The 27,992-nt window shown below is 47.3% G+C and overlaps 1 protein-coding gene across 6 annotated transcripts; it reads right to left on the bottom strand.

Annotated features, from left to right (window-relative positions):
• Window positions 1–41: 41 nt before the first annotated feature.
• sun1b (Sad1 and UNC84 domain containing 1b) lies at window positions 42–27,920 on the bottom strand. Of its 6 annotated transcripts, none has more exons than XM_079746752.1 (24): window positions 26,394–26,707; window positions 24,135–24,229; window positions 15,837–16,037; window positions 14,690–14,946; window positions 14,140–14,163; window positions 13,725–14,027; window positions 13,136–13,267; window positions 12,512–12,640; window positions 11,393–11,476; window positions 10,934–11,101; window positions 10,134–10,277; window positions 9,667–9,760; window positions 9,174–9,232; window positions 8,349–8,554; window positions 6,846–7,124; window positions 6,350–6,433; window positions 6,011–6,126; window positions 5,613–5,757; window positions 4,230–4,571; window positions 3,746–3,830; window positions 3,480–3,595; window positions 2,869–3,036; window positions 2,367–2,459; window positions 42–1,919 (listed from the first exon to the last, which is right to left on the bottom strand). In XM_079746752.1, exons 2-24 carry the CDS (start codon window positions 24,215–24,217, stop codon window positions 1,803–1,805), a joined length of 3,429 nt encoding a protein of 1,142 aa, XP_079602878.1. In that variant the 5' UTR covers window positions 24,218–24,229; window positions 26,394–26,707; the 3' UTR covers window positions 42–1,802. The 6 variants fall into 6 exon arrangements, with proteins under 6 accessions (XP_079602878.1, XP_079602877.1, XP_079602876.1 ...); XM_079746751.1 differs by having other exon boundaries at window positions 26,464–26,707; XM_079746750.1 differs by lacking the exon at window positions 26,394–26,707 and adding an exon at window positions 24,637–26,360.
• Window positions 27,921–27,992: the final 72 nt, after the last annotated feature.

The raw sequence follows: 27,992 nt of genomic DNA, 5'->3' as shown, positions 1-27,992 counted from the left end.
TGAAAAGGGTACGAGTAGGGGTAACGAATCACTTGAAGCTCTTAAAATGTAACCCTTTATTGGAATCAAGGAATCCAAAGCAGTCGTAACGAAATCATAGATAAAAAGGGACAAAAATAAAAGCAATTTATCCAGAACAAAAAAAACACGTCAATTTATGTTTCAAATATGCACCGATGAGCCTTTGACAAAATATAAATTGTACTAAGTCCTATCTGTCGTGACAAATTTACATAATAAATAGGATCCATTGACAAAATATTTTTTTACAAAATATTTTAGACCTGCTATGCCGCCAAAACAATAATTACACTCCTTTCCCGCCATTTCAAATCATGATGAATAGTATGATGAATGTGATGAATTGTTACTTCTATCAAAATGTTAACAGGGCCTCCTCTAGCACACTTCCAGCCCTACCCAGCCAAAAACAAGAAAATGTCATTCTTTTTTTTTTTTTACAAGACGTATTAAACAATATAGTAGAGCTTATAACATGTGCTAATTAATATAATGTCATGGCGCAACTCTTTTCTAAAGCAACAAGCAGGAAAGCGGTTATAAAAGACCATCTATTCACAATATACAGAATACATTCCTTCAGGGTACACGAGTTAAGAGAGCCCTAGTGACGAGAACGCAGCACACCTTGCCACCGCTAGAGGGCACCAAACGCCCCCCATTTTCGAAACCTATTTGTATAGACTCCGAATTACATTTGCAGCAGGCGATGACTCGTCGTTTCACTTCGGTCGAAAATGTTCATTTCATCCGTATCCTCAGGCATGCCTTGTGTAATCCGACACTGCAACAATGAACGCAGGTTTGAGTTCGTGTTCATAGCAAAACTTTCCAACACTTGGGTCCATACTTAGTTCATCTCCAACAGTTGAAGTGTGGGTGAGTACAGAGCACTTCTTTCCATCCCATAATAATAAAAAATGCAACACATTCAAAGCTTGTCCGTAAGTCGGGTATTGTGATCCAGACGGAAGGGCGTCGGCCTAAGAGATAAAGGATGTTTGGATGTACTCCAACATGATAAGCAGTCTCTAAAGTTGACACGATTATTTTGAAGATTTGACACGAAAATAAAACGATGAAGGGGGGGGGGGGGCGTGCCCGGACTATTGTGTCACAGGCCTAGGGGTGCTGTGGCTTTGATCCTGACAACTAGACATCAGACCCTCTAATGGAGGGCCGGATAAATGAACACAGTTAAAAACAAACAAACACAAACCAAAGAAGAAGAAAACATGAAGTGGAGTGCAGAGCCGGAGGAGGGGGTGAGAGGGATTTGCAGTTCTCTGGCTGAATGTCTGTATAGCGGGGAGGTGACGACAATAAAGATGCATAATAATATGGGTGAGGGAAGGGTTGGTGTTAGCTGCACTGGTTGGGGCGCTGGCTGAGTGCAAGAGGCTTTAAAAAGGGAGAGGGCCATCTTTGCTTCTCTTTTTTCTTCTTCTTCCTTTAGAGTCAACATCCTGCTCCATGATCCCAGACGTTCAATCGTTGCTTTCTTATTTCCTTCTTTGATTCTGCTCAGTCCTACTCCCGACACCCAAGGCATGGCGCTCCACGATTCCGTTCCACATTTCAAACCCACCGCTCGATCACCCATCTTAGTTTGTTAAAAGTGTTCTGCAAAAAAGTATTTGATATAAACATTTTTCTTTTTAAATATTTATGCCCACACCCCATCACTCCCCCCCCCCCCTGCCATGGGTGTTCCTCGACCACCCCGACGTGAGCTTATGTACATTAGCATGATATGTTTGGTATTCTGTGAGGGCGGGGCCTCATTGCTGGGGGCGCGGCTCCCCGTGCACCCTGAAGCGGTACAGGCAGGTGTACTCCGGGTGGCCCCAGTTGGAGAGCACCCGTACCTCGATGATCTGGAAGGCCTGCTCGTTCTTCTACAGGAGACAAGAGCAAACAGGAGAAGAAAGACCGGGTTAAGGGTGTGTGTGTGGGGGGGGGGGGGGGGGGGGGGGGGGGGGGGGGGGGGGGGGGGGGAACTTTGTTCACGCCGAAAGAAATGGCTGGTAAACAAATATAATTTAGTTGCAATTTTAGTTGTTTGCTGAAGGTGAACACTGTATTCAGTGTTCAGTGACACACTGGCAGGTGGCTTGCTGAGAGTGTTGAGCAAAAACCTCTGAGCTCTAAGGGTAGCTGACCACACTCTGTGGCTCTTGCAGAGTCTTAAACCACTTATTTAGCCTGGGTTTTGGAACCCGATCTCGCCTTTTTGCATTGATATATTTTTCCGGGTCTCCCACACATGAGCTCCATGGGTGTGTTGGTGTGTGCAGTGACTCATCCATGCGGTGTGTGGTTACACAGGTGTTGGTCTTAGTTACCATGACCGGGAAGGTCTGCAGCGAATCCCCGTCCTCCTGGTAGACGTAGTCTCCCAGAAGTTTACCCTCCTCTTGGTACTCATCTCCCAGACCCTGGGGACACAAACACACACAGAAACACAAATTGGTGCCATTGCATGATCTCGATCAGTGAGAATATACAACTCAGCCTCCATCCCTTAGTGATCCCTTAAGGCTCAGTTATGGTTCCACGTCGACGCCACGCAATGACCGAGCGGTAGCTTCGACTCGGTTCGGGAAACTGCTTTGGGTCTGCGTCGGGTTTTAATGAGCGGACCAATCACAGCCCTTGCTGCTGCGTCATCCCGACTCGCGGTTACAATTTTTGGGAGGCGCGCGTCGGGCCCTTGCGGTGGACTGACGGAGGGTCCGTAAAGACGTAAGGGGTCCGTTAAACCCGTTGCGTTGACGTCGAACCACGACCTTTAGCGATCCCTTAGCGAACGGACTCCTTGGATTGGCTGTTCAGTGTTGTTCTTACATAGACGGTGAAGTTGCGGGGGGCGCTTGTGATGGTGCCGGTGGGCGACATGCTCTTGGGGATGTGCTCCAGGCAGAAGGCGGTGGGCTGGACCCTGAGGGACAGCCTGATCACCAGGTAGCCCTGGGAGCCTTTGAACGCCCAGCAGTTCCCCGGGTACACGTCCGGCTGACGGGGGAGGGGGGGGGATGAGGAGAAGATGAGGGGTTAGATGAGAACAAGCTCCAACAGTGATAGGTTATCTGATCAGAACCTAATATACACGTACACAATCATTCTGACAGTACCAGGATGTATCTGGGGGGGAAACAGATGCTCTGATGTGATACGACAAATGAATGGGACGCCAACCACATGAAAAAAACGCAGTGCCGGCTGCAGTTTTTACTATGGTGATTCGTTTCCCTTTATTCATTCATTCATTTCACTTCATGTAAACAGAGAAAGCACGGGAACAGATGAATCATTAACTACTAGCCGTGGAGTGATAATTCATAATGCATGCCGTCTCTGGGGCCATCGGGCCACTCCCGATATGAATGAGTCATACTGGGCTCGGTCCCGTGACTGTAGACCGTCAGGCCTCTGCCAGAGTGACCCAGAAGCCTCACCTGAATGACGACGCGCGGCGACTGGGAGAAGTACCACAGAGGAAGGCCGAACAGACTCATGAGGGCCGTCTTGGTCTCGTAGGTCTCAGAACAGCGAGTGCTCAGGATGCTGCCTCCTAATGTCACACAAACACACAGGATTAGATTGCTATATATATATATACACATTTAATAATTTAATCTCTCGAACCTGTAACCTGTTCTGTAGCACCCCTTTATCATTGAGATACAGGGATGTGGGTCCACGTTAGAGATTGGGGTGTTACCTCCAGACTCCAGAGCGTAGTCCACCAGGCCCGTCCGATCCTGGGAGTAGAGTTTCAGGGCGTTCTGGACGATCAGCTGCACTTGCTGGGGGGAGAGAGGGACGGACAGGGGGTCCGATGAAGAGCGGTTTCCAGAGAGGCAGAAGGAAAAGGGCAGAACGTACAACGGCATACATTTGCATGCGTTTTTGCGTCGGGCTTGTACTGAAGCCAATGTAGTCACTGCAGGAACATTTTGTGACTTGATATTGACTGGGATTTTGGATTGTAATATTATGATTCATCTGAAATTGGTCCTTTTTTCTGTGGTAATAAGTATTTAATGTCAAATAACTACGTCGTTCGAGTTGAATCAACTCCATTTGCCTGGGCATTACATTTCTAAAACACCAAAACTTCATACCAATCTCAGAAAAATTAGCTTCAGCCACTGTGATGTCCCCCCCCCCTCCGGTAGTGGAGGCGAGGAGAGGCTAACCCGTACCTCTTCAGACAGCCCCTGGGCGGTGGCGCTGTGCTGGACGCTGTGGCTGACGGTCTGGCTGACGGTCTCGCTGACGGTCCGGGCCTGGGCCTGGGCGTCCAGCAGGGTCTGCTCGCGGCCGCGCTCCAGCTGCAGGGACACGTTGCTCAGGATGGCCAGCTCCAGAGCAGCCAGCGAGGCCTGCAGCTCGGGCCCGCCCACGTAGCGCTGGGACAGCCAGAGGACCAGGCTCTCGGGCAGCGCGTCGTCGTGGCCCTCGCCCGCCTGGCCCGAGCCGTAGAACAGCGCCCGCAGCTCCCGGCGCACCTGGGAGGAGACCTCGGAGGACACCTGGGCGGAGATCTGGGGAGGGGGCAGGGGGAGAAAGACAAATTTACTTTAATGGCAGGATCCAGAGGGAATGAGTGGCTCTGATGTGTCAGAGACAGGACGTATGAGCCCCGTGGTTAAGAGACAGGGGGAGTGCCACAGCTATGGAAAACATCCCCGAAATAGTACTGCTTTCTTTTTGGAAAAAACGGAAAGTTATTTTTTTTTAATACCAACCACACTTTCCTTTTTCATTTTGACTTACCGCTTCTGTCTCTTCTCTCGACTACTGGACAAGCATCATTACATGTCTGCTTTTAACATTTCTCTATCGGCCGGGAATGCCCCGTAGCATACACAGGAGTCCAAACATAAAAGGTAAACATAAGGCTATAGCAACTGAAACCTCAGGCAAGGAGATGGCGGTTTTTTCATTCAAAAAAAGATGAACCACCTCAATAACACAAGTTACTGCTGGGCCATGAAGGCCTTCAGACCCCCTTTCCCATCCTTCCCATGTCTCCCGTCCCTCCCATTTCTCCCATGCCTCCCATCTCTCCCGTCTCTCCCGTCCCTCCCATCTCTCCCATCCCTCCCATCCCTCCCATCTCTCCCATGCCTCCCATCTCTCCCATCTCTCCCATGCCTCCCGTCCCTCCCATCTCTCCCGTCCCTCCCATCTCTCCCATGCCTCCCATCTCTCCCATCCCTCCCATCTCTCCCATCTCTCCCATCACTCCCGTCCCTCCCATCTCTCCCATCCCTCCCATCTCTCCCATGCCTCCCATCTCTCCCGTCCCTCCCATCTCTCCCATCCCTCCCATCTCTCCCATCTCTCCCATCCCTCCCATCTCTCCCATCTCTCCCATGCCTCCCATCTCTCCCATGCCTCCCATGCCTCCCATCCCTCCCATCCCTCCCATCCCTCCCATGCCTCCCATGCCTCCCATCTCTCCCGTCCCTCCCGTCCCTCCCGTCCCTCCCATCCCTCCCATCCCTCCCGTCCCTCCCGTTCCTCCCGTCCCTCCCGTCCCTCCCATCCTTCCCATCCGGGTCCAGGTGGGGCCGGCTCACCGTCTCGTGGAGGGTGTCCAGCTGCCCGCACTTCCCCTTGCACCCCAGCACCCCCTGCAGGTCGGCCCGGACGCGCCCCAGCTCCGCCTCCAGCCGCCTCACCTCCGCCAGCAGGGCCTCGTGGTCCTCCTGGTTGACCCCCACGCTGCAGGTCAAAGGTCAGAGACACGAGGCTTCAACATGGGATTACATGTGGATTCACCCCATTCTATTTCTATCATTTCTCTATTTTATTATATGACAACGTTTTTTATGTGAGGCACTTTGGAGTCTGCCTTGTGTTTGGATGGTGCTACATAAATAAAGTTGCCTTGCCTCTTTCTCCCCCCCCCCTGGCTGATTATAAGGCACTAGAGGTCATCTATATCGATCACCACGTTGGATGGAGTGTCTGGTACCTGATGGGAGCCACCGGAACGTCTGGAGCCTCCGCTAGAATGGCGGCCTCTCTCGTTGCCTTCCTGGTCTCCTCCTCCCTCTCCTCTTTGTACTGATGCTGCTTATGCTGCACCTCCTGATGCACCACCACCCAAAGAACGCCAGGTCCGTTAATCACAGGAAACACAACGTATGTGAAAGCACTAGGATACTACCAATGATAATAAGAATCATCATCCTCATCATCACACCAAGCCTCAATGCATTGGAAGAATGTATTGACGCAGTGATCACATGACACTGTTCTGAATGCAGGCAGATGAACCTGAACCAATCACGGGTTAGAACCCGGGCCGTACCTCAGTCCTAGAGGCTAGTAGGGCCAGCAGAGATTCCACCTCGGCCAATCGCTCGGCGCGACTCTGCTGCAGAAGCTCCTCCTTCTGCAAGGGAGACACGCTGTATCGATCAATCCATCCCAAAACCCTTGCACAATGGCAAAACAGTAAGTGAATGGTAAATGGACTGCATTCATATAGCGCTTCTCTAACCAGCGAACACGCCAAGCGTGTGACAACATTGCCCAACGTTCACCCATTCATGCACACATTCACACCCCGACGGCGGAGACAACCATGCGAAGCTCGTCGGGAGCAGTCAGGGTGAGGTGCCTTGCTCAGGGACACCTCGACACTCAGCTAGGAGGGGCCGGGGATCGAACTAGCAACCCTCCGGCGACCGGCCAACACGCTCTGCCTCCTGAGCCACATGCCGCCCCCTCGAGTGAGTGCATTGCAAGCGCGCTGACGGCCCTACGCCCTCGGCACGCACAGAGCTCTTAAAGCAGCGGCCTACCTGTGCCCTGTGGGCGTCGCCCTCCTCCAGCTCCGCCCGGAGGGCGCCCAGCCTCCGCTCCAGCAGGCCCGACACCCAGAGGCCCAGGCTGTCGCGGTCCGTCCGGGTGCGCAGCTCCTCCCTCAGGCTGCTGTGGAGCACCAGCGCGTCCCCGAAGCGCTGGTCCTGCTTCTGGTCGCCCTGCTGCACCTGCTCCCAGAGCAGGGCCAGACGCTGCTCCAGGCGCTCCAGGCGCTCCAGGTCCAGGCTGGCCAGCACCGCCGCGGGGGGGAGGGCCGGCTGCAGGGGCGGGAGGGGAGGGGGGGGGCAGAGGTTAACACGACAGGAAGTGTTGAATTGACCAATCGACATATATTTAACAATTATTCGCCTCAGGCTCCGTGAATTTTTAATTATTATTAATTGTTTTAGTATATACTAATTGTTTTAGTATATACACTACACGCGAACACTCGAAAAATAAACAAGAAAACACTTTTTTCCCGGGATTTATTGGTTTTTAATAGCGGTTTTATTTGATTTTATTAGCGTGGCGAGACGACCGCAATATCCCGAGTTTGAGATCTCAATCACGGGATATTGCCCAATATCCCGAGATAGCGAACCAATCATATTGCGCCATTTTAGGAGGTTCGCGTTTGGCATATGATAAAAACGGTCATTTATAAACACAAATACTTTATGACTTTCTTTGCATATGGATGACGATAGGTTTTAGGCGTGTGTTTTTGTTAAGGTGTAGGCAATATATCCTCCAGGAAACAAGGTATTTTGGTCTCTCGTTATCAATGCAGTGACACCAGCACATCCTGGTGGATTCCCCCCATGTCTGCCTGCAGTAGTAAACACATCTGTGGTTGGGTGTGATGAGTTTCATCAGATACGGCTCAACAAGCAGGCATTGTCAAAGAGACTGTGACCTTCAGCTCTGCGCAAGCGCATCATTCCTCAGCGCGTCGCTGTCGCGCCAGCAATGACGGGATAACACCCGCAAATGAATGGCTGGTTGTTCGTGAAAACAATCATTGAATGGAAAAAATAAAAGCTGTGTTTGTCACGTCCGTAGACCTCGATAGAAGGCAAACGGCCCTTTGCAACTCCAGGCAGAGGGGCGAACCTTAGTAACGACCTAACAACAGAGATGCCTTCTTGTCCCAAGGGTGGAGTTAGCCGGCCTACTTCTGAAATTATGCTTTCTAAAGATTGTTGGATAATCCAAACTGAATCAAAACGCATAAAAAACTACGCGCTACTAACGCAATCTTATTTTCCATGGACAGACTTTCAGTGCCCATTTTGCAGAATTTCCCCATGCATTTTAAGACTAGGTGGTTACGGGTTGTATCAATGGCGGAGGGATGTTCACAGTGATGAGGCACTTTTCCTTTGAGCCCGGCCCGGATACGCCGTAAGGTCTAGATGACCAATCAGGCGGCTCGGTCGAAACTCCCTGTGATACAATACTCTTCACAAACCCCCCCCCCCCCCTTCCCCCTCTCCTACCGGCACAGCGGAGATGGGCGTGGCTGGCGTGGCGTGGCTCAGGGTCAGCTCCGCCTCCAGGACGGGGGCGGGCGGGGTTCCGGGGACGGAGGCCGGGAGCAGGCTGGACAGGAGGACCAGTGGGGAGGCAGGCCGCCACTGGCTCAGGTTGGTGGCCGGCAGGTAGGCCAGGAGGGCGGCCGTGGACGGACCCCACCACCAGAGAGCTACGGGGGAAGCAGACACAGAGCAGAGGAGTCCCGAGGACCGTCTGGGGCAGGGTAGTGGCTAGGGAGCCGACGTGACAGCCTAAAGGCTCTGGGTTTGATCCCCAATGTCTTTGAGTGAGACCTGATAGGTAAGTTGAATGCATCTGCACTGCACACAAATTAGCTGCATGTTGCTTTGGAGAAAGGTCTGTTAAATGACCGCAGAACAAGTGTGTTTTACATTTGAGTATATGCACAGTGTGTGTGTGTGTGTGTTTTACATTTGAGTATATACACAGTGTGTGTGTGTGTGTGTGTGTGTGTGTGTGTGTGTGTGTGTGTGTGTGTGTGTGTGTGTGTGTGTGTGTGTGTGTGTGTGTGTGTGTGTGTGTGTGTGTGTGTGTGTGTGTGTGTGTGTGTGTGTGTGTGTGTGCGCGTGCGTGCGTGTTCCACAGATAAGGCTTGGTTCCGTCTCCTTAAACCCATGACCTGAATCCAGCGCTGATCTTATGAAACCCTCTCTGGGGGTGTGTGCTGCTTCCGCCAACTACAAGCTGCGTGTGGATGTGTTCCGCCCTGCCAAGTGGGTCACGCGGTACACCCGAGATAGACTTCACGGAGCTCAGCACCAACGTACCTAGAAGGAGTAGAAGAGGTAGGAGGAGGAGCAGGAGTCTCCAAAGTATGGGAAGGCATCTGGAACAAAGTGGTACAAGACGGTGGTCATGTAATATGCTAAAATATCGCCACGTCACACAAGCCACTTTTGCCTTCTAACATGCAAAGTATTGCAAATTACTGGTCAACAACACAGCCAGCAGCTGTTTATGGAACACATGTTACTGTTACTGCACCAAAACAAGATCAGGATAGAGATGGATTATGGAAATGGTTAGCTAGAATAACAGACAGTATTACACCAGCTGTTCAATAACTAAACTGTTTTATTTTTGCACTTTATAAACAACCCAAGTGTTGTTGTTGGAAGAATGAATAAAAAATATAAATCGTATTGACATTTGAGTCACATAAGAGAAAAATAAAAAAATGTATTCGTATTCTTGTCACAGGACAAAAAACGAAAGAGCAAGAGCAAGGAGGAATGAATCCTGAAGGTCAGGGGCTCTTACCGGGTAAGAAAGAAAACATTGAGGAGAGACATGAAGGACACCAGCTGGTACCATCCTGTCGCCAGGAACCACAGCAGTCCCCAGCCGACATGCACTGGACCAATGGGAGGACAGAGGAGTGAGTCAATGACAGAACAGCAGGAAGCCCATCGGGAACCCCCAGAGTTTCACAACGTGCTGCACTACCAGAAAGAGTACCACGTTTATCTTTTACAGAGAAGAGGAGGAGTATGCAAATAAAAAGCAAATACGTTTTAATTTTATATTGCACATTTAAACAAGGAAAAGAACGGAGGCATAACAGGTATTTGGTAATGTATCAAATTCCCCTCCACACCCAAAAAAGTAAATGATTGTAGGGATTTTTCGCTTCATTTAGATTCCTAGAATGTGCACATGTGAACACAAACACCCACACACCCATCTCTCAGTCCTGTACGAACACACACGGTCAGATCAAGACCCACCTGGAGCCGCTAGAATGAAACAGATCAGCGAGACCAGCTTCCGGAACACCGTGTGGACCACTGTGTAGGCCACGGCCCCGGCCCCGGAGCCCAGCGCTTTGCCCGCACGCACCACACCGTAGCCTGGTACCAGAAGGCAGGAACCTGGGCCACCAAACAGACATGGAACAGGTTGCAGGGCTGATAGGAAGGGAAATTATCTGTGCCTGATATTATCAAATACATTCGCAGACACCACAGAGAATTGCCTTTCTTGACAACAATAAAGGGAGCGGAACTCGCACACCATGTAGCCGATGCAACAATACGTTTTTATTGCATAAAAGTGTAAAGGGCTACCCAAAGTGGTGTGCAAAACGTTTTCAGTCCCATTCAGGCCATCCTCAGTGCAAACATACATAGGTAAAATACTTCCTTATATAGACTACGCCTAGTTGGTGGCAGACATGTCAATCAAAAGGTCAGGTAGGTTGACGTGTTGACTAGACATTTTAAAAGGCACCGCGCTAACCTATTTTCGCTTTTCTTGACAACATACATGGCCGAGCTCAAGCCTGAATTCAGGCACCACGCCTGAACTCTTATCGGGCCTGAGGTTGTTCACGAAGAGAACGTCGATATTTCACTGATCGTTTTATTGAGGAGTTTGACCCAGTTTTGTTTTTGAAATAGATCATGAGGCCCTAGGATTGTTTTTTAAATACTTAAGATCAGTCAAGCACACAGATGTTAAGCAATAGCTCTAGTTCTACTCCAGCTGTGTTCCCCAATGAAGCGCCATAAAAGGGTTTTTCATGAACCTGTGTAAGCCAGGAAGCCCAGCAGCGCCCCCCCTAGGCGCTGAGTCCTGGACTGGGCTGAGGACTGGGTGGAGGACTGGGTGGAGGACTGGGTGGAGGACTGGGCGCTCAGCAGGACAGAGCGAGTCACTGCAGCGTGGGAGGACTGCTTCCCTTTACAGTCGTCGCCTGGGGTCGTCATGAACCGGGGAGGGTGGAGGGAACGAAAGGCCAGGACAGAGCACACGCACAAGCAAATGTTGCCACACACACACACAAACACAAACACAAACAAACACATTACTAACGCAAACTCAAAAAGCAAGCAGCAAACACAAAAAAATGCTGTGTTTTATCGGCTAAGCAAATGGCAACAATAAAAAAAAGAGGCTGCTGATGAATTTTAAAAAAAAAAGTTGGAGGGGCCCAATGGAGGGGGTGTGAGAGAGTGAGTGAGTGAGTGAGTGAGTGTCTACTTACACAGGGAGCCGTTGAGTTTAAGATGTGACGAGTCTCCCGTTACCAGATCCTTTACATTCATGCTTCCACAGAAGCTGGAGTGAGCTGCAACACAAAGGTAAACATTATTTGCGTGGCAAATCTGAACGACACATGCAAGCCAGGCAACAGTGAATGCCAATGGAAGGAGAAAAACACGTTGCCATAGGAAAGGTCAGACAGGAGAGAATCGGCAGAAGATGTGCTCTTTTCTTCGAGAGAAAAAGTAGGGAAAGAATTGCATGCAGCCTTCAACACAAATCAGCAGCTGAAGAATCCACCAGAGAATATAAACATATTTAAAGGCTGTCAACAGTTTACTTAGGACATAGAACAGGACAGGAAGTAGTCAATCAAGAGGAAACTCACAAGAGTGGGGAAAAACTGTGGCGAAGTAACAGAGAAAGACGGTCAGAAACGACAAGACCTCATGCAGAGGATAAACAAGATAAGTAGAGACCTCTCTAAAGTGGCCAACCATATCAGAGGGAGCGCTGCCTTTGAACATTTGAGATGGTTGTAAAGAAAAGGATGAGAGGAAAACCAAAGCTGCAGCCACTATAAGGCAGGAAGAAGAACTAGAAATCGTACAATTCCTGAATTGCACTTCCCCTACATGCTTGTGTGTGCGTGCATTTGTATATTTGTTTAAGCATCTGTCCGTATGTTTACATATGTGTAAGTACGTGCACATATATGTGCATTTATGTGTGGCTAAATGAATGTGTACTTTATTTCTTCAATAGTGGAATGGAAAGTATGTAAATGCCTTGTGTGCTGATGCTTTTCATTGAAACGTTTTTGCTGCATGACGTTTACAACTTGGGACTAGGAATGGAAATTAGCTTGTCGCTATCTCTGGTGCAATATATTTAAATAACTAAATAAATGAATGAACAATGTTCTCCTGTACAGTGGGCCTTAGACAGCAGACCACTTGGAGGCGTTTTCAATACAGAAACGGAAGCAGAAGCAGAAAGGAAACATCGGAAATGCCCAGTCGACAGATAGCGGATGAGGAGTTTAATAACAGCACGAGAGGTCCGTGGTTTCGGTGAGCTCTGACCCCCGACCTTTGACCTCTGGGGCTGGACGCGCTACCTTCTCCTTCATAGCCAGTGGCCCTTTGGCCTCTCATCCTACGGACCGCGTTCTGCTTAAACAGCCACACACTGGACATGCTGTAGGACACCACTCGTCTGACAGAGTCTGAGAAGGACGTCAGGTAGCCTAGTGACACCCGACACACACACACACACACAACACACAACGATTTCCATTAGTCCGATAGAGATTTATTTTTGAAAAACAAGGAGTTGAAGGTGTCATATCCAATATTTGGGATGTGATAAGGCATTTGAGATTTTTTCGATGAGACAAGATCTGGCATTTTTAAATCAGTACTTTTTTACAGAGATCTGTTTAAAACAACAATTAAAAAAAGTCTGCAACATAGCAACATAACTTAGATGAGAGTAACTGCGGTTTGAAGACGATACGGCTATAACTGTAGCTCCAATTCAAACCACTAGATGATGCTAATGGGAAAACGTACATAGTGCAGGTTTAACCACACACTGAGCAGAGGCCCCGAGTCAGAGATGTTTCCTGGTGCGTTTCCCTTCGGATTTTGAATCCTAATGCCGAATGAGTAATGAAATCAAAACCGGACCCCAGACCGACAGGACGGCGTGTGCGTGGAGGAGGTGATGTGTGTGTCCGTACCTTTCCCCTGGCTCCTGGCCCTCGAGCCCAGCCACAGGACGCTGCTGAACAGCACTGTGAAGAGGGACACCACGGGGGCCACCGCTTTCCTGCCGTAGTGCACACACGTGCCTGACACGGACGCCAGGACGCCTGGGGGTGGGGGTCAGACAGACATCGCTGAGGGTTAGCTAGGCAACAACAGTCACATCATAAATCCAAAAAAGAGAAAAGAAAAAAAAAAAAAACATTCAGCCTAGACAGGATTTCCCGCCAAAAATGTGATAGTTAAGGTGGTGGGGGAGCTGTCTGACTTTTGCCCTGCAGCCTGATCTTTACACAGAGCGTGAATGAAGTTTAGATTTTATACTTTCATATAATATTTACAATTAAAAAATATATATATACACACACACGTACTTAAGGCAGCAGCCGTGTGTTACTTAAGCGGCCGCCTAAGTTGTAAAGTGTTGTAGGAAACCCTTCCCGAATTCTAAAGAAATTCCCTTCAAGTTCGGGATTCGTTCTTCGGAGCATAAGTTCCCTTAGAGCTGTGAGTCAGAAGCCCCTCCAGCCCTGCATGTCCCAACGAAGCCCCGGATCTCCTCACCCGTCTTGTTCCTTCGACTCTTGTCTCTGGAGTAAATGCTTGAGGAGGGCGACATGGATGAAGACGACAGCGACGACGACGAGAAGGAGGAAAAAGCGCCGGTCGCGGAGGCGGCGGCTTGGGCGCCCAGAGATGATGAAGAGGACGAAGATGAGGCGCAGTGTGCGCTGAGGCCACCCGTGCTGGGGGAGTGTATGGAGCAGTCTTTACAGATGTAGCCGTTGGCGGCGGAGGTGTGTTGGGAAGACTTGGACACGCTGGCGGCGCCCCCGTTGAGGCCGTGGCCGTGGCTGGTACTGCGCCCTGAAGAGAGACGTCCAGTGTTGGGCGGTTAATAAACACAGCCCTTGCACGATACGGAGTAAGAGAAAGACGTTGATGAAGAGATCATTCAGAGAAACGTCCTTTGACTGACCTGTGAGTTCATCATGACCTGACCCTGGAAAGGAAATGTAGAAATTTAGTCAGTGAGAAAGAGTGAGAGAAAGGGATAGATATGAGATGATGAGTCTGCAAGCGCTTATTGGTCAGTGTAATAAATGAGTTTGAGGAACTTACAAACACTATTGACACATCAACCACCACAGCCCACAAAGCCTCCCACAGTGTTTGTCAACCCCCGGCATTTAACAAAGCCAGCCTTGTACATGGCCCATCTCGCTTATTTTTTAATCACTCGCACCCTTCGTTTATGCAATGGTGATATAAGTGCGATGACGGGCGTTATTTCCTGTGTGGCTCAGTGCTTTGCCAAATATGGCTATTATTGCATAACCTGCTTTACACAGAAATATGGGCCAAGGCAAAGATGGTGGGCCAACTAGTAACTAGTGGAAATGATAAAGAAATACGAAAATATTGTACTCATTAGTTTTCATAATTCACACAAGCAGCGAGTGTCTTTTTGGTCTTGTGTGAAGCCTCTTTTAACACCACAATATTAACGGTTTCGTGACATGGCTGACCCCAGTATCCATCGGCGCTGGTGGTGGTGGTGGAGGTACGTTGTCTCAGGCTGGCCTGGCCGGGGACGGAGGTGGAGGTGGAGGTGGAGGTGGAGGAGAGCAGGGTGGTGTCGGTGGCGTGGCTGCCATGCTGAAGGCCTCCGCCCCCCACAGGGGTGCTGAGGGCAGAGAAGGACAGCGTCTGTCGGGGCGTATCCATCTGGCTCAGGGACAGGGTCTGGGAGACGGCCAGCTGCTGCTTCCTGTTACGAGGCGTCCTGGGGGGGAGAAGAGAAAGGAGTATGTTAGTTATAATCACAACTAAAATAACAATAAAAAGAGGATAAGAGAAGACGGCCAATACATTAAAGAGAAAATGCATGATTTTATTAATTATTCTTGAAGAATTATCATTGATCCGAATAAGATTAGAGATGGCCAATACATTGTAGAGAAAATGCATGAATTATAAATTGATTCCGGAAAGAATATCATTGATCAGTCACTGATCAGTTAAAAATGATTGAGTCAAGTTTTTCTTATAGTTTACTGAATAAACTTCTAAATGGCATGAACAAGTGCAACCCTCTGCTTTCTATATGTTGCATTAAACACAAATTTATTGTACACAAATGCAACATCATTGGTATTGCTGCATCAATGAGGTTAAGGCGTCCTAAATGCTTGTATGTGAATATGAGTAAGCTGAGCAACAGCGCCACAGGCTCTACAACACAGGGGGCCCCAGATAGGAGACAGACCGAGGCTCTCTGCTGTGTATCAAGTAGGGCTGCTCGATTATGGAAAAAAATCATAATCACGATTATTTAGGTCAATATTGAAATCACGATTATTCAAACGATTATTTTTGAGTTTGAAAACATGATGATTTATTCAGCACGTCTCTCCCAAAAACACTTTGGAATTGAGAACTTTGAAATTTCGCCTTAAAGAAATACACAATATCGTCAAAAAGAAAATGTTCATATCTAAAATAATGTACAGATATGTATCCAGCTGTTCTGCACTTTCTATTAAAAAAAAATCGAAAATCGATTATATTAGTTTTTTGATTGTTTGGCGCTAAAATCGAAATCGAGATCGAAATTCGATTAAATGCCCAGCCCTAGTATCGAGTCTCCGTAGCTGGTGTGTTTTGGGCCCCTACCGAGTCTCCTTCCTGCTGCTGCTGCTTGTGGTGGTGTAGCTGACGTGGTTCTGGGAGCCATCAGCATGGCTGTCGTTGCCATAGAGACCGGCACCACCGGTCTGCAGGCGCAGGCTCCGACGCGACATCCTGGGAGAGTCGAACACGGGAGCGAGCTGGTGCTGCTGCTCAAACTCTAGGGCCGCCGTGGAGTAGCTGGAACTAAGAGAGAGAGTGAGACAGAGACGGAGAGAGAGACAGAGAGAGAGACACAAGCAAACAGAGAAAGAGAGAGAGATAGATAGACAGAGAGAGAAAAAGAAGGAAACAGAGAAAAAGAGAGCGAGAGAGAGAGAGACACAGAGAGAGACGGAAAGAGAGATGGAGGCAGAGAGAGAGAGGCACAGAGAGACAGAAAGAGCGATAAAGATGGAGAGAGATGATGAATAAAGTAAACACAAGGAAAGTGTGAGATATGGAGAGAGATGGAAAGATAGGCAGAGAAGTGAGTGAGAAGGAGGGGTGAGAAAGGGAGAGAAACAAGATGACGAAATATGATTAATACGAAGTTCTAGCAGGTGGAAGGTCTGTTAAACTCGCACCACCCTTGAACGGAAGTTGGACAACCGCAGAAGAGCTTGAGACACACGAAGCCTGCCAACAAACGGAACTACATTCTACACCTGACTGACTGGTTCAATGCTACTAACTTGGCAGATGTTCTGTGTTCTTTTCTTCCGTTGGTCCATCCCATCGAATTCAAACAAGAGGTTGCATCGTGGCTATACTTGCTACCTTACATAATGGACCCAGGGATAGTGACCAACACGAGAAAGAGATGGAGAGTACACGAGAAATTTTGTTTGCTTCCTGCAACTGCCGACGGGCCTGGCAGGAAATGACTCACCGTGTGTGTGTGTGTGTGTGTGTGTGTGTGTGTGTGTGTGTGTGTGTGTGTGTGTGTGTGTGTGTGTGTGTGTGTGTGTGTGTGTGTGTGTGTGTGTGTGTGTGTGTGTGTGTGTGTGTGTGTGTGTGTCCACTAAGGACAGCAACGGTAGAAAAGGCAACACCCCAACATTACTAGTGCGAAATAAATCGCGTTTGAGAGTATAGTTTTGAAACTGGGCAGCTCTGACTCATGCTGGCCACAGCTCGCTGTTAGAGTAGGCACACACTGCCAAGCCTACATTCCACCAAGTACCACAAAACTTCCTAGTAAACCATTACAGGGAACAACAGTTTAGTTTCACTACTTTCTGAAAAACGGTGCAGTCTTGCATTCAACCGAAACACACAAGTACACACGTGAAACCAACAAAATAATGTAATACGGACGCAAAGCTGTCCGATAAGGATTACCGTGCGGGCGTTTAAGAACACACACTCCACTCTGGGACTCCAGCGTTAAGATTCGGGCCGCGTTGCAGCACTGTTGTCGTCGCACTGCTTCTGGTTTGTTTGTGTGCGACCGCGTAATTGGCTCAAGTAGGTCATGTGATCCGTCTTCACAGTCAGAGCAAGGTCTACTGATAGAAGGGGGGGGGAGGAGCCAGGAAACTTATCACTGGAGGGAGCCGCACCTACTCTGGTCCACACCAGCCGAGGGAAGGTACCTCCCCCTTGTTGTGAACGAGAATTATCTGATTTGTCTGCTTGAAAGAACACTGGTACCGCCGAGAAGGCACCAATCACGTTTGGAAAGCTCAAAGCCAAACCACAAGTTTAAAAGGAGTGTAGGCTGGCGACAGTTGAACTGCAGTGCAGGAGGACAGATGCACTCTGGGTGGCGGACGAGCCTCTCTGTTTGCCCTTGTCATGCTCACTAACCTTGAGGATTACACCACAGACCGACAGAGAGCCAATTATGGGCTTTTCACCTCTCTTTGCGTTCTACCTGCCAGTCCACCTGACACACACACACACAACTGTAAGCCCGGCTAAAACACCTCTTCCCTGGGAATTTATGCGAATGGAGCTATCCCAGGTCATTCACTCCAGCCAACCATATAAAAATGGGCAATAATTGAGTATAAAACTTTTGTATGACTTTATTATAATTATTATGGCATGAGATTTAATATCATTGGGTTTTATTAATGCAACAATTGTGATATGGTCCAGTGTTCAGCCATCTTTTCTGCGTGATTGGAATCTTAGTATTATTAATTTATTCGCTGCAGGGAGCATGATATGCAGTGAATTTGCATTATTGTAACGCAAATTCACTGCATATCATGCTACCTGCAGCAAGTGTTTGGATACAATAAGGCTTACCCTGATCATTGCTGATATTAATAACCATAATTATAGACCAAAAGGTGCCAAGAGATATCATAATGTACATAGCTGGAGGGTTTAATAAACACCCTTACCATTGACATGGGGGAAGGCTAAACTTGCAGAAAATGTTTAAATTACTACAAGGAGAAAAAGACAGGTTTACTCTCCCATCAAATGCAACATATTACTAAAACCGCTTGAACCTTTTTCCGATTTCAAGTTTTGGTGCATCAGTGCCTGATTGTTGCTGGGTTGACCTGAATGCCAACTATGCACTTTGGAAACCAACAGAAGCCCTGGGGGGCAATGATTGCTGAATTGAAATACAGGTGTTGTCCCACCTAATTGAAAAAGGTTTTTAGCAATCCTGTCCAATTCGTTCAATATTAAACCTTGCGCTGCATTGCGTTGATCTGCACTTCAACATGTTGCACTCTAAAACAGTTTGGCTGCAGTGTTAATACCCCCCCCCCCCCCCCACACACACACACACACACACTCAGGCAGAATGTCAACCCCTTGATCAACCTGGTGGTGGCTCATTAATCTTCAGTAAAACATGTTTGTTAACACACTGCACATTAACAGCGTTGCCAGGGCAAACATAACCGATCAGTCTGGGTCACACACACACACACACACACACACACACACACGTTATAATTATCACTGTATAAGCAGTATTCCCCTTAACAAACACTGTCAACCTTTACAAACAGTCTGGTGTGCAGCTTCATGCATTTACCCAGAATCTAGAGAGAGGGTTTGAGGCAACACAAATTGTTTTCAAGTCTTTGTATCGATCTGTGCGCTCCCACGGCCGCAGTATTAATAGAGACGAAGGGAGAACGCTAGAAAGGAGAGCGGAAAGAAGAAAGAAAGCGGAAGGAACATACAAGTCCTTTTCCGATACAGAGATGACCATGAATAGCTTTTCCTTTTACCATCACGCCAACAGCTCCACTGCCCAGTCCTCTGCCCACACTTACAGCAGGAACCTGTCTCCAGCCTCTAATAGCTCAAATACCAAGAGAGTCGGCCACATGGCCTGTATTTACAAGAGAAATTAAAAAAAAAGAAGGGATTTTCAGGCCCCCTTCGCATTCAGCAGCGCGGTCTGGACTTGTTTTGGCGTCTCTCTACTCCTCATGCTGCTGACCAAACATGAAATCTCCTGATGAAAGGGTTGCACTTTGTTCACCTTTTGGTCTTCAGTCACACAGGTCAGGTGACTGGCTATAGGATTTGACCCCCAGAGTACAACGCAAACGCGTCTGCACTGTATACAGCGTGGCTGTACACAGACTGGACACTCAGACAAGAGATTACTGGAGTCACATGGGGCCTGTAAATCTGAGCCGCACAAGACTCAGGATTCATTGGTTATCTGCAGATGGCCGGCCGGGAAATTTTCCTATCGGCCCGTGCCTGCACCCAGACACCACTGACTGAACAAACACCACAAATGGGCTGGTGGTGGCCCTGCCTCGTCTGGAACGCCCTTGGGCAACGATCCATTACAAAACAGAAAACCTGGAAGGCTTTCCCAATTCCCAAACATGATTTCCCTGTCTGGGGAGTCATCCCAGTTCATGATGGCAGAGAGTCCCGACACAATGAGGACAAGAGACACTGTCGTGTACGTGCACGTACAGGACGTGTGTTGTACGTGCAAGATGTGTTGGGCCATTTAATCACGTTTTTTTATTCAGATGACAGTGGCTGCATTGTAACGACAGGCAAGCCTGGGCATAATGAGGGGCTGTCCCAGTTGTCTCTTCAGATTGTCTACAAATAAAGAGAAAAGCTTTTAACTATCAAGAAGCTACATGCGTTTTTTTTTTATTTATACACTCGTAAAAACTAAGCCAAGGCGTAGATATAATTCATTCCTGCCAGAAGCCCTAATTTCTGTTATCGATATCAGTTAAGGAGTTTGACAAGTAGGGCTTTTCATTCATGTTTACACTGAAGCTACTCCCTACAAAACAGTGTTTACTGAAATCCACAAACGTCATTCCCCCATAAGAGAGACTCTACTTCTCTGTTGTAAAACACCGGACTCAAGGGAACCACCGGAAACAGCAGCAGCCCGGCCTCCCTGTTTCCCTAAAAACAAAAAGACAGGAAAGTCTCTTTCCACTATGATGCTGGCTGGGATTCTATATTTACCCGAAGCAGACTTGAATCCTGGGACAAGAACCCAAAGCCCGCCCACACAGCCCCTCTCCTGTGTGATTGGGTAACACAGAGACAGCCCACTGTTGCAAGTTCAACCCCCTTGCAGATACTAAAGTTGTTTTCTATTCCATAATCTGCGATCAGTTTAGCCCCCTATACGCACACCATGTTGGGAGGGGCTTTTTCTTCACGTTGCCATGGAGACCACTCGAAAACACCCCTCATGCGCCAGTGGGACGTCTTTAATTCCCGGCAGCAGCAGACAAACACAAACACAAATCTCCAATAGAGATCACATGTGATGCGCTCAGCTGTAAAAATAACTATATACTGTACATGTACTTCTGAAGTTATGTTGGAAATTATTGGTTTAACTGTTCATTCTTTAAACCTGAAAAGGTGATACGATTGGGGATCTGAGGGTTAAAACAATATCCTGTGTTTTTATATCGGCTGGGCGGGGGCCATATGACATCGCTGGCATATAACACTCTACGCTGCTCCCCCCAAACCGTTTGGCCCTGGTCCGGTGGTGCGTGAATAGAAACACATTCGCACCAGATGTCACAACAACTGGGACCGACACACACACACATGCGCAACACAACAAAACACAGTAACCCGAAGGCAACTACTTTGCTGCAGTAGGCTTGGTTCGTAAGTCATATGGGGTTATAGTGTTCTCCATGGGCTCCATGGTTCAAGTCAGTCCACCTGGAATGCCCCCGTGTCTCTTTCTTCACCTCAGACTGCAACCTTTTGGAGGTTCCCTCCAATTACAGCTGCGCCAATGGGGGGGGGGGGGGGGGGGGGGGGCATGAGGCCAAGTTGACCCACTTCTACTGCTGGTCATTATGAATGGTGGTGAGGTCTCAACTGTCACCATATGATACTGCTTAAAGCCTGGGGGGCTGTCAAGGGACCCCCTGTTTGTGAACTCAACGGACAATGCATCATAATCCCATTACAATTGCACTTTTAAAATGGTGCCCCAGTGGCCAATCAGAGATAAGAGGATTTATAACTCCCCGTAAGAAATATTCAGGCGACAAGTCAAAGAGTTATTCTGGATAATCTAAGCTCAGAAAGGGAAAGTCCTTCCTGGTATTTCAAGTAACCGTTTAGATTCATTAAACACAGCGGCGGCAGGATTTATGTTGACTTGAAACTGGAATCCTTCCACCGGCAAATCCAAAACAGTGCTGGTCTTGAGCAAATGCAGGGTTTGTGTTTTTCTACATTCCTGCAAGAACGCTTGCAGAGTAGTAAAAACTGAGGCAGTAAAAGATGACAAGGCAGTTTGAATCACCGTCTCTATTCAATGGGGCTGATGAGAATATTGAACAAACACATTTGGCCTTTAGCTCTCTGCTTGCAACCGCGATGTGCACTTTGCTGCTTAAGAAATCTCCAGATTACTGTCAATCACTTTTACTTCTTTAAAATTAAACACTTATGCCCACGTTGTTATTCAGGTATAATTCAGTATTCAAGCGATTTTCCTTTGTGCAATCTATTATGAGGATCCAGAAAGATATTACTCATAAATTTATAATGAAACACTAGCAAGGCAATTCCCATGTATGATAGAATATTCTACGATAGCATACTGTACAATAACTGCTTGGCAATCTATGTGCATCACCCTGACCCTACATGGCTTATGTAATTCAATCTCTCTTAATGGTTGAGGTGTGGCCCAACTGCAGACAGTCACATGAATGGAATTCCCTTTCACAGTGCCTTCATCAATGACTTCATCTGAAAAAACACCGCAATCAAACCTCTTTCAGCGACCCAGCCATTACGAACATGGACTTTGTCACAACAGGAAGACCCGGACATTAACACGATAGGTGGTCTGGAAATGTCCCTCTGTCTCTGCTCTATAAGAGGTCCCCAGTCTCGTGAAAGTTCACAACAGATGGCCCAACGGTTTCTGTCACCTGACACTGTCCCTCTCAGTCCTGTACACACACACACACACACACACACACACACAAGTAGGGTAAGGTCAAGAATTATGAGTCATTCACACTAGCGGTATATTTTAGTCAATGTACAGTCGAATCCTGCGAGCTAGCTCTTGGGTCTTGTAAGCTCTCAGCTTGGTGGTGTGACCAGCCCACCGGTAGGGCCAGAAGGACTTCTTGAGGGTATTCTCAGCAGACTGCAGTGAGGAGCCTGATTAGCTTGTTTCAGACCTGACACAGTTTGAGCTCTTAAGTCGACCCGGAACATTCCGGCTGAACTTCTTTCCCTTTGATCTGTCGGACGACTCTTCCTCCTAGTCCGAAACCATGGGAATGGTTCAAGTAAGAGAGCTGAGCGGGTAAAGTCACAGGTAGTTTGGGTGCGAACAAGACGCTTTCAAACTACAATCCCTATTAGCACATTCAGGCTTCGTTTAATGAACATTGCTGGGGAAGAAGAAATGGCCAGTTGATAATTCAGCACTTCAATGAGAGCAGAAATTGTAAACTTACTCCATCTAGCTTTTTTTGTTTATTACATCCAATCATCCTATGGTTGGTTTTCTCTATAAAAATGTCTTGTTGGCAGAAACCAGCCTGCAGTTACAGACTCGTTCAGCAGACCAGCCAACACGAGCATCCAGCTCAGCCAGAATGTAATTCCACTGAAAGGACTGAATCATTTTCCCAGAGAAGAGGCTGTAATTTAAGAATGGAGGAAGTGTTGAAACAGGCCTTCACTCAGGCCTGCACACGGTTCATAAACAAAAACAAAATGCAGATCCATAAACAAAAAGAAAATTGCCACTCCATGAATACTATTCATGTTTTAGCTCAAAGAAAATCAGAAAGAGTAACAGATCATACCGTCTTTGCATTTTACATCCAGGTGTGTCAGTTGGAACGGCCCTGAGGAAAACTATTCCACCACACGCACCCCCGAATGAGGGGGGAAACACACCTTGGCTTTCCGTCCTACCCTCATAACTCTGGGACATGTGAGGTGCCGGAGTGAAGGCCAGCAGAATGCGAAAGCAAAGACCTAACAACAAACAAGTCCCTGCTTTTCAACTAGATGTCTGTTTTCATTTTTAAATAAAGCTGTATCAAGCTGCCAAATATGCAAACTACACAGCGCCCAACTCGACTAATGGGCCTTTGCATAATTTCCCCAAAGCCCAACCCGTTTTTCAGTTTGGCTCGATGCTGAAATTAACTCAAAAGGAGAGCATAGCAAGTCAGCACAATAGTTCAAGATTTCAACCAGAAGATACAGCTTGGGATTCTGTCCAAGATTTGCTGCACAGAAGCGGTTACGAATAACAATGATAGCTAATAATTCTGAATACAGTTTAAAAAAGACTCAATGGCATAAAAAAAGTCATGAGTGAAAGTGGAGACAATCAATATTATTCCCATGGAAAACAATGATATGATTGAGTTTATCAGACCACACAAGCCCTTTCGATATACTTCAAATGAATGCTCAGGCATGGAAAATGGATAATTATTGTACAAAACAAAAAGGTTTGTATTATTATTATAGCATATGCCATCTTTGCCAAGACCACTTCTGGAAATGCTGCGAGTGCCACACTGATTAAACCCCAACCACACATGTGGAATCAATCTGCAATACAGAATAAATAAGCAGTTCAGGGGCTTTTTTGGTTTCATGGTTCTTCCGAACAGCACTTGTGTGTTCTTGCTCCAAGACGGAGCACAAAAAATTTCCCCCGAGAGGCTCGACAATATGCAAATTTAAATTGTAAATGAATTCCCCCTGCAGACTCAGCTAGACTGGGACTCCAATTTTGAGGAGCGCTATAGACGCATGATGAAGACTGGCCGATGACGATTGATGGGAGGGGATGGGGGTTCTCACCTGAGGGAGTAGGTATAGCCAGTGTTGTCGGGAGCACACTGCGGCGGTGTGTACGTGTGCAGCTGGGAAAAATCCATGTTCATTCTTCGCTTAGACTGCATGGGCGAACGAATGCACATCCAGGGAACAGGGCAGACATGGACGTGTTATAAGTTATACTGTTTTACATGAACGGCACACACACACACACACACTTTTGTTCAGCCCCACTCTTTGAAGGATGCACAGCATTAAAGCATTGTCAGATTTTGTTCACTTAATGAACTCAAAAAGCAGCACAAATATACAAATAAATAGACTGGGCTTTAAACCACAATACAACTCCGTGCTCCATATCTATCACTCACTATCCAACAGCAGGGAGCATCTTCTGGGAAGCTCTCCAATTCACCACTAAAGAAGCCCCAGCACCCAGTTGAAGGCATTCACCAAACACCCAGAGCCTTTCACAGCAGCACAACAATGCTATTGTGACCCTGGTCACGGACAAGACTTAGCCCACCTCCTCCTCCTTTTCCCTGGCTCCGGCTGGCAGCAGCTGAGGGCCCGGGCCCGGACAGCAGCCGGCCCTCAATGAATAATACATCTCTTCTCTTCTGAGAGACCGTCGGACCAGCGAGTCAAAGAAGCGATCTGCTGCAGCAGAGAGGTACTCGATCCAATCAGGATCCCCCCTATCCCTCCCTCCCTTTCTCTGGATCAAACTGAACACTAATTTGAGACATGCAGGCCGGCAATGCTTGAGAGAGAGTTATGACCCACACGCGGAACACACAGCCCAGGGAGACACTGACGAGGTTGGGCTGGTTTAGCTACTAGGCGGGAAACTTCGGTGACAGGAGAGGGGGTGGGGCTGGAACTAGAAGTGCAGGAACACAGCATGCCGGATATCTTAGTCATCCTTCTCTTTTTTTCTTTGCTTACGAAAACAGAGAGTTACCTCACAATGAGCCCATATGTCAAAGGCTGAGGTATTTAATATGGTGCCTCGCAAAATATAGATTTATAAAGATGCATTGGTCCTGACTGAAAAGGATAGGTTATGCAACAAAACTCTGGATTCTACTCCCCCAGTACAAGGTGGTTTAAACAGGGTTCACACCTCCATAGAGAAATCCCTAGAGGGGTTCAGCCCACTTTTCCAAAACAAGAAGCCAATGCATATAAATGCTATACTTAAAATCACAAATTTGACAAACCGTTGCTTAAACTGCCATAGAAGAAAATGGTTCTCAATTTGGTTACATAATTAAAACAAGCTTGGAGCGACATGGGTGGTATAGCTAGAAGCCCTTCCCAGATGGCTTTCCCAAAATCTACAACGAAATCCTAATGAGAGTTAATGAGGGGATAGCATTAACCAGATCAGCCAAATCCACTGCGGTCTCTAAAAATAATTGAATTCGGTCTCACAATCAGTAAGAATACATCTGGACATTAAGATTAGAGAAAAAGCCAACCGTTTCATCAGCAACATTCAAGCTGCTTGTTTGAGTTTCACAATTTTATGACAAGCATATGATGACATAATGATACTTTGGTCAAGCTTATTGGTCAATGCTTTGAAATGGCAGGTTCAAAACACGGACCGTGGCAAGTCTGTAACAGCGAGGTTCTGAAGACATTCAGGCTATCCCAGTGCAGAAAACACTATACACACGCGATATTGCTTTCGCCTTCAATTGTGTATTGAAGTCATCTATTGGACATTGCATAAAACTCATTGAGAGGGGCTGAACAAGATTCCGCACAGGCATCACAACGCTCCATACACACGTTCACAATCCAGTCCACAGCCTCCTATACGTGAAGCTCGCCTGGCGTCACAGTCTCCTTTACGCACTAACATATATAAACCACACTAAAGCCAATGATAGCTGGGTCATTTAACAGTCAGTGGGCTTTCCACAAGTCAATTACAGCGCTAACGTTATAAAATTATTGTTTTTTCCTAAAGCGGTTTACGATCTCATATTACCAGTACTAAATTTAGATTCCATATCTACCCGTCGGCTTGCGGACGCGCTATTTTTGTGTATTCGTTGTCCAAAGACGCACTTGTTGGGAAGAGGGTTTGGATAATGTGGCAGATCTATTCAAATATATTAACAGAAAGAGGCCCGGGATTGCACTCGTTGGCAAAACAGTTCTGTGTATAGGAGCTCAGCCGGGACAAAACCAAAGCTAAAAATACACGCCTGCATTTTTACAATAGCAGAAATAAGGCCATGCGTTATATCTAGCATTGCGCTGACTTGCCCGAACGGTAAGAGTCCATCAATGTTGTGATTCTTTATGGTCGTAATCCAGAGAAATAAGATCCACACACTGCTGTCAAGGAAGATGCGCCAAGTTGTTCCCGCATCGCGGCGGCTCCATGAAGAATAGGGAAGCGGGGGTGAAATTGAGGTGGACAGAGGACAGATGGCTCAGAGAAATACCGTTGATCCTAGACAGAAGCAAAAGTTATCAAGTTGCCAGTGTTGTGTTCATCCACAACAAGCCGAATTCCAAAATGGCTTCCCAGACGTAACAAAGCCAGGAGCGCAGAGATCCTCCCACTCCCACCACTGCCGTTGTGGGCCAGGGCGCACAGTTTGAATCCATTGGACGAGATGATATTGCAGCTACTCTACGCACTCGTCTATATTGTCAGGATCTTGCCACTGCCCAACCTAGACATATCTCTCCCTCACACTCACACACAGACGCACACACATTCATATCTCTCTCACACATACATATCATTCCCTCAGACATAAATATAGCTGCCTGACACATATCTGTCTCTCACACACACATATTGTATACATCTCTCAATTCAATAAAAAGCTTTATTGGCATGAAAAACAAACGTTAAATAAATATGATTAGTCTATATTACACATCAAATATCCCATGAATAGTCTATATTAGACACACACACCCACACACACACACACACACACACACACACAAACACACATTGTCGTCTACAGTTGCAGATCAAATAAATTAACTTTAAACGACCATAGTTTGGACTACTGCACAAAACGTGACCAATCTCTTGATATTATTGGATGATATGGGATTGTCCCATTCAGTGGCGCATCCAGGGAATGACAGAAGGGTTGATCAAAACAGACTGGTGGATGGATACGATTTCAAGGCAGGGCGTCTATTGGTCTATGACGTGTATGACGTCGGAGGACGTTTGGACTGCCGACCAATCACGAGGCACGTTTTCGATGTCATTCCAAGGCGGGCAATGTATTCCCAGTTCAAGGAATTCAGTATGGTTCATACAAATACATACAAAAAAATATTAAATATCAAACCCCTAGTCTGTATCTTATGCCGTATCTGAACAGAGAGGCTTGTGCATGATTGATATCCGACCGGCTCCCATCAGTAGCCTACCGTTTGAGCCCAAGACCAGGTATACTGTATATACAAACACTAAATTGTACACTTAACTTGATCCATTCATACTAACAATTTTCCCAAACAAAATATTTGCAAAAACCTACAAAAACAAAAAACTTTGAAAAGCACGTCGACCGCTTAGAAGTATATAGACTTAACGAAAGATGTTACTTACATGTGGACTTACCAAGTTGTGAAATCACTACGGAATGGGTTGAGGAAAGATGTAAAATCCCGATAATGGTAGACTTTCTTTATTCAACAGACTTGCACTTTAACTGACATATAATGTAACGTTATATGTTTTGGGGGCAAAACATCCGAAAGCGGCGAAACGTTCAGGCGAACGGTCTCCTGAAAACAGTTTCGACGTCGGGCTCTCCCGCACAAGCTAGCTTGGGACTCATATTTTCCACTGACACCACCGTCACGTGTCAGTCCTTTTATGGACAG

This window comes from Pollachius pollachius, assembly GCF_949987615.1.
Source record: "Pollachius pollachius genome assembly, chromosome: 11".
In the NCBI taxonomy this organism is placed as follows: domain Eukaryota; kingdom Metazoa; phylum Chordata; class Actinopteri; order Gadiformes; family Gadidae; genus Pollachius; species Pollachius pollachius.
Note: the sequence above shows the minus strand (reverse complement) of the source record. Positions and strands in the feature narration are given on the sequence as shown.

What these genes read in the sequence shown, in the direction of transcription:
- sun1b (XM_079746750.1), bottom strand. Translation starts at nt 24,720, where the DNA reads ATGTATTATTCATTGAGGGCCGGCTGCTGTCCGGGCCCGGGCCCTCAG. An exon ending in AGGTCATGATGAACTCACAG is followed by an intron (nt 14,028 to 14,139) that starts GTCAGTCAAAGG and finishes GTCTCTCTTCAG; the next exon opens with GGCGCAGTACCAGCCACGGC. An exon ending in GGCCAGGAGCCAGGGGAAAG is followed by an intron (nt 12,641 to 13,135) that starts GTACGGACACAC and finishes GGGTGTCACTAG; the next exon opens with GCTACCTGACGTCCTTCTCA.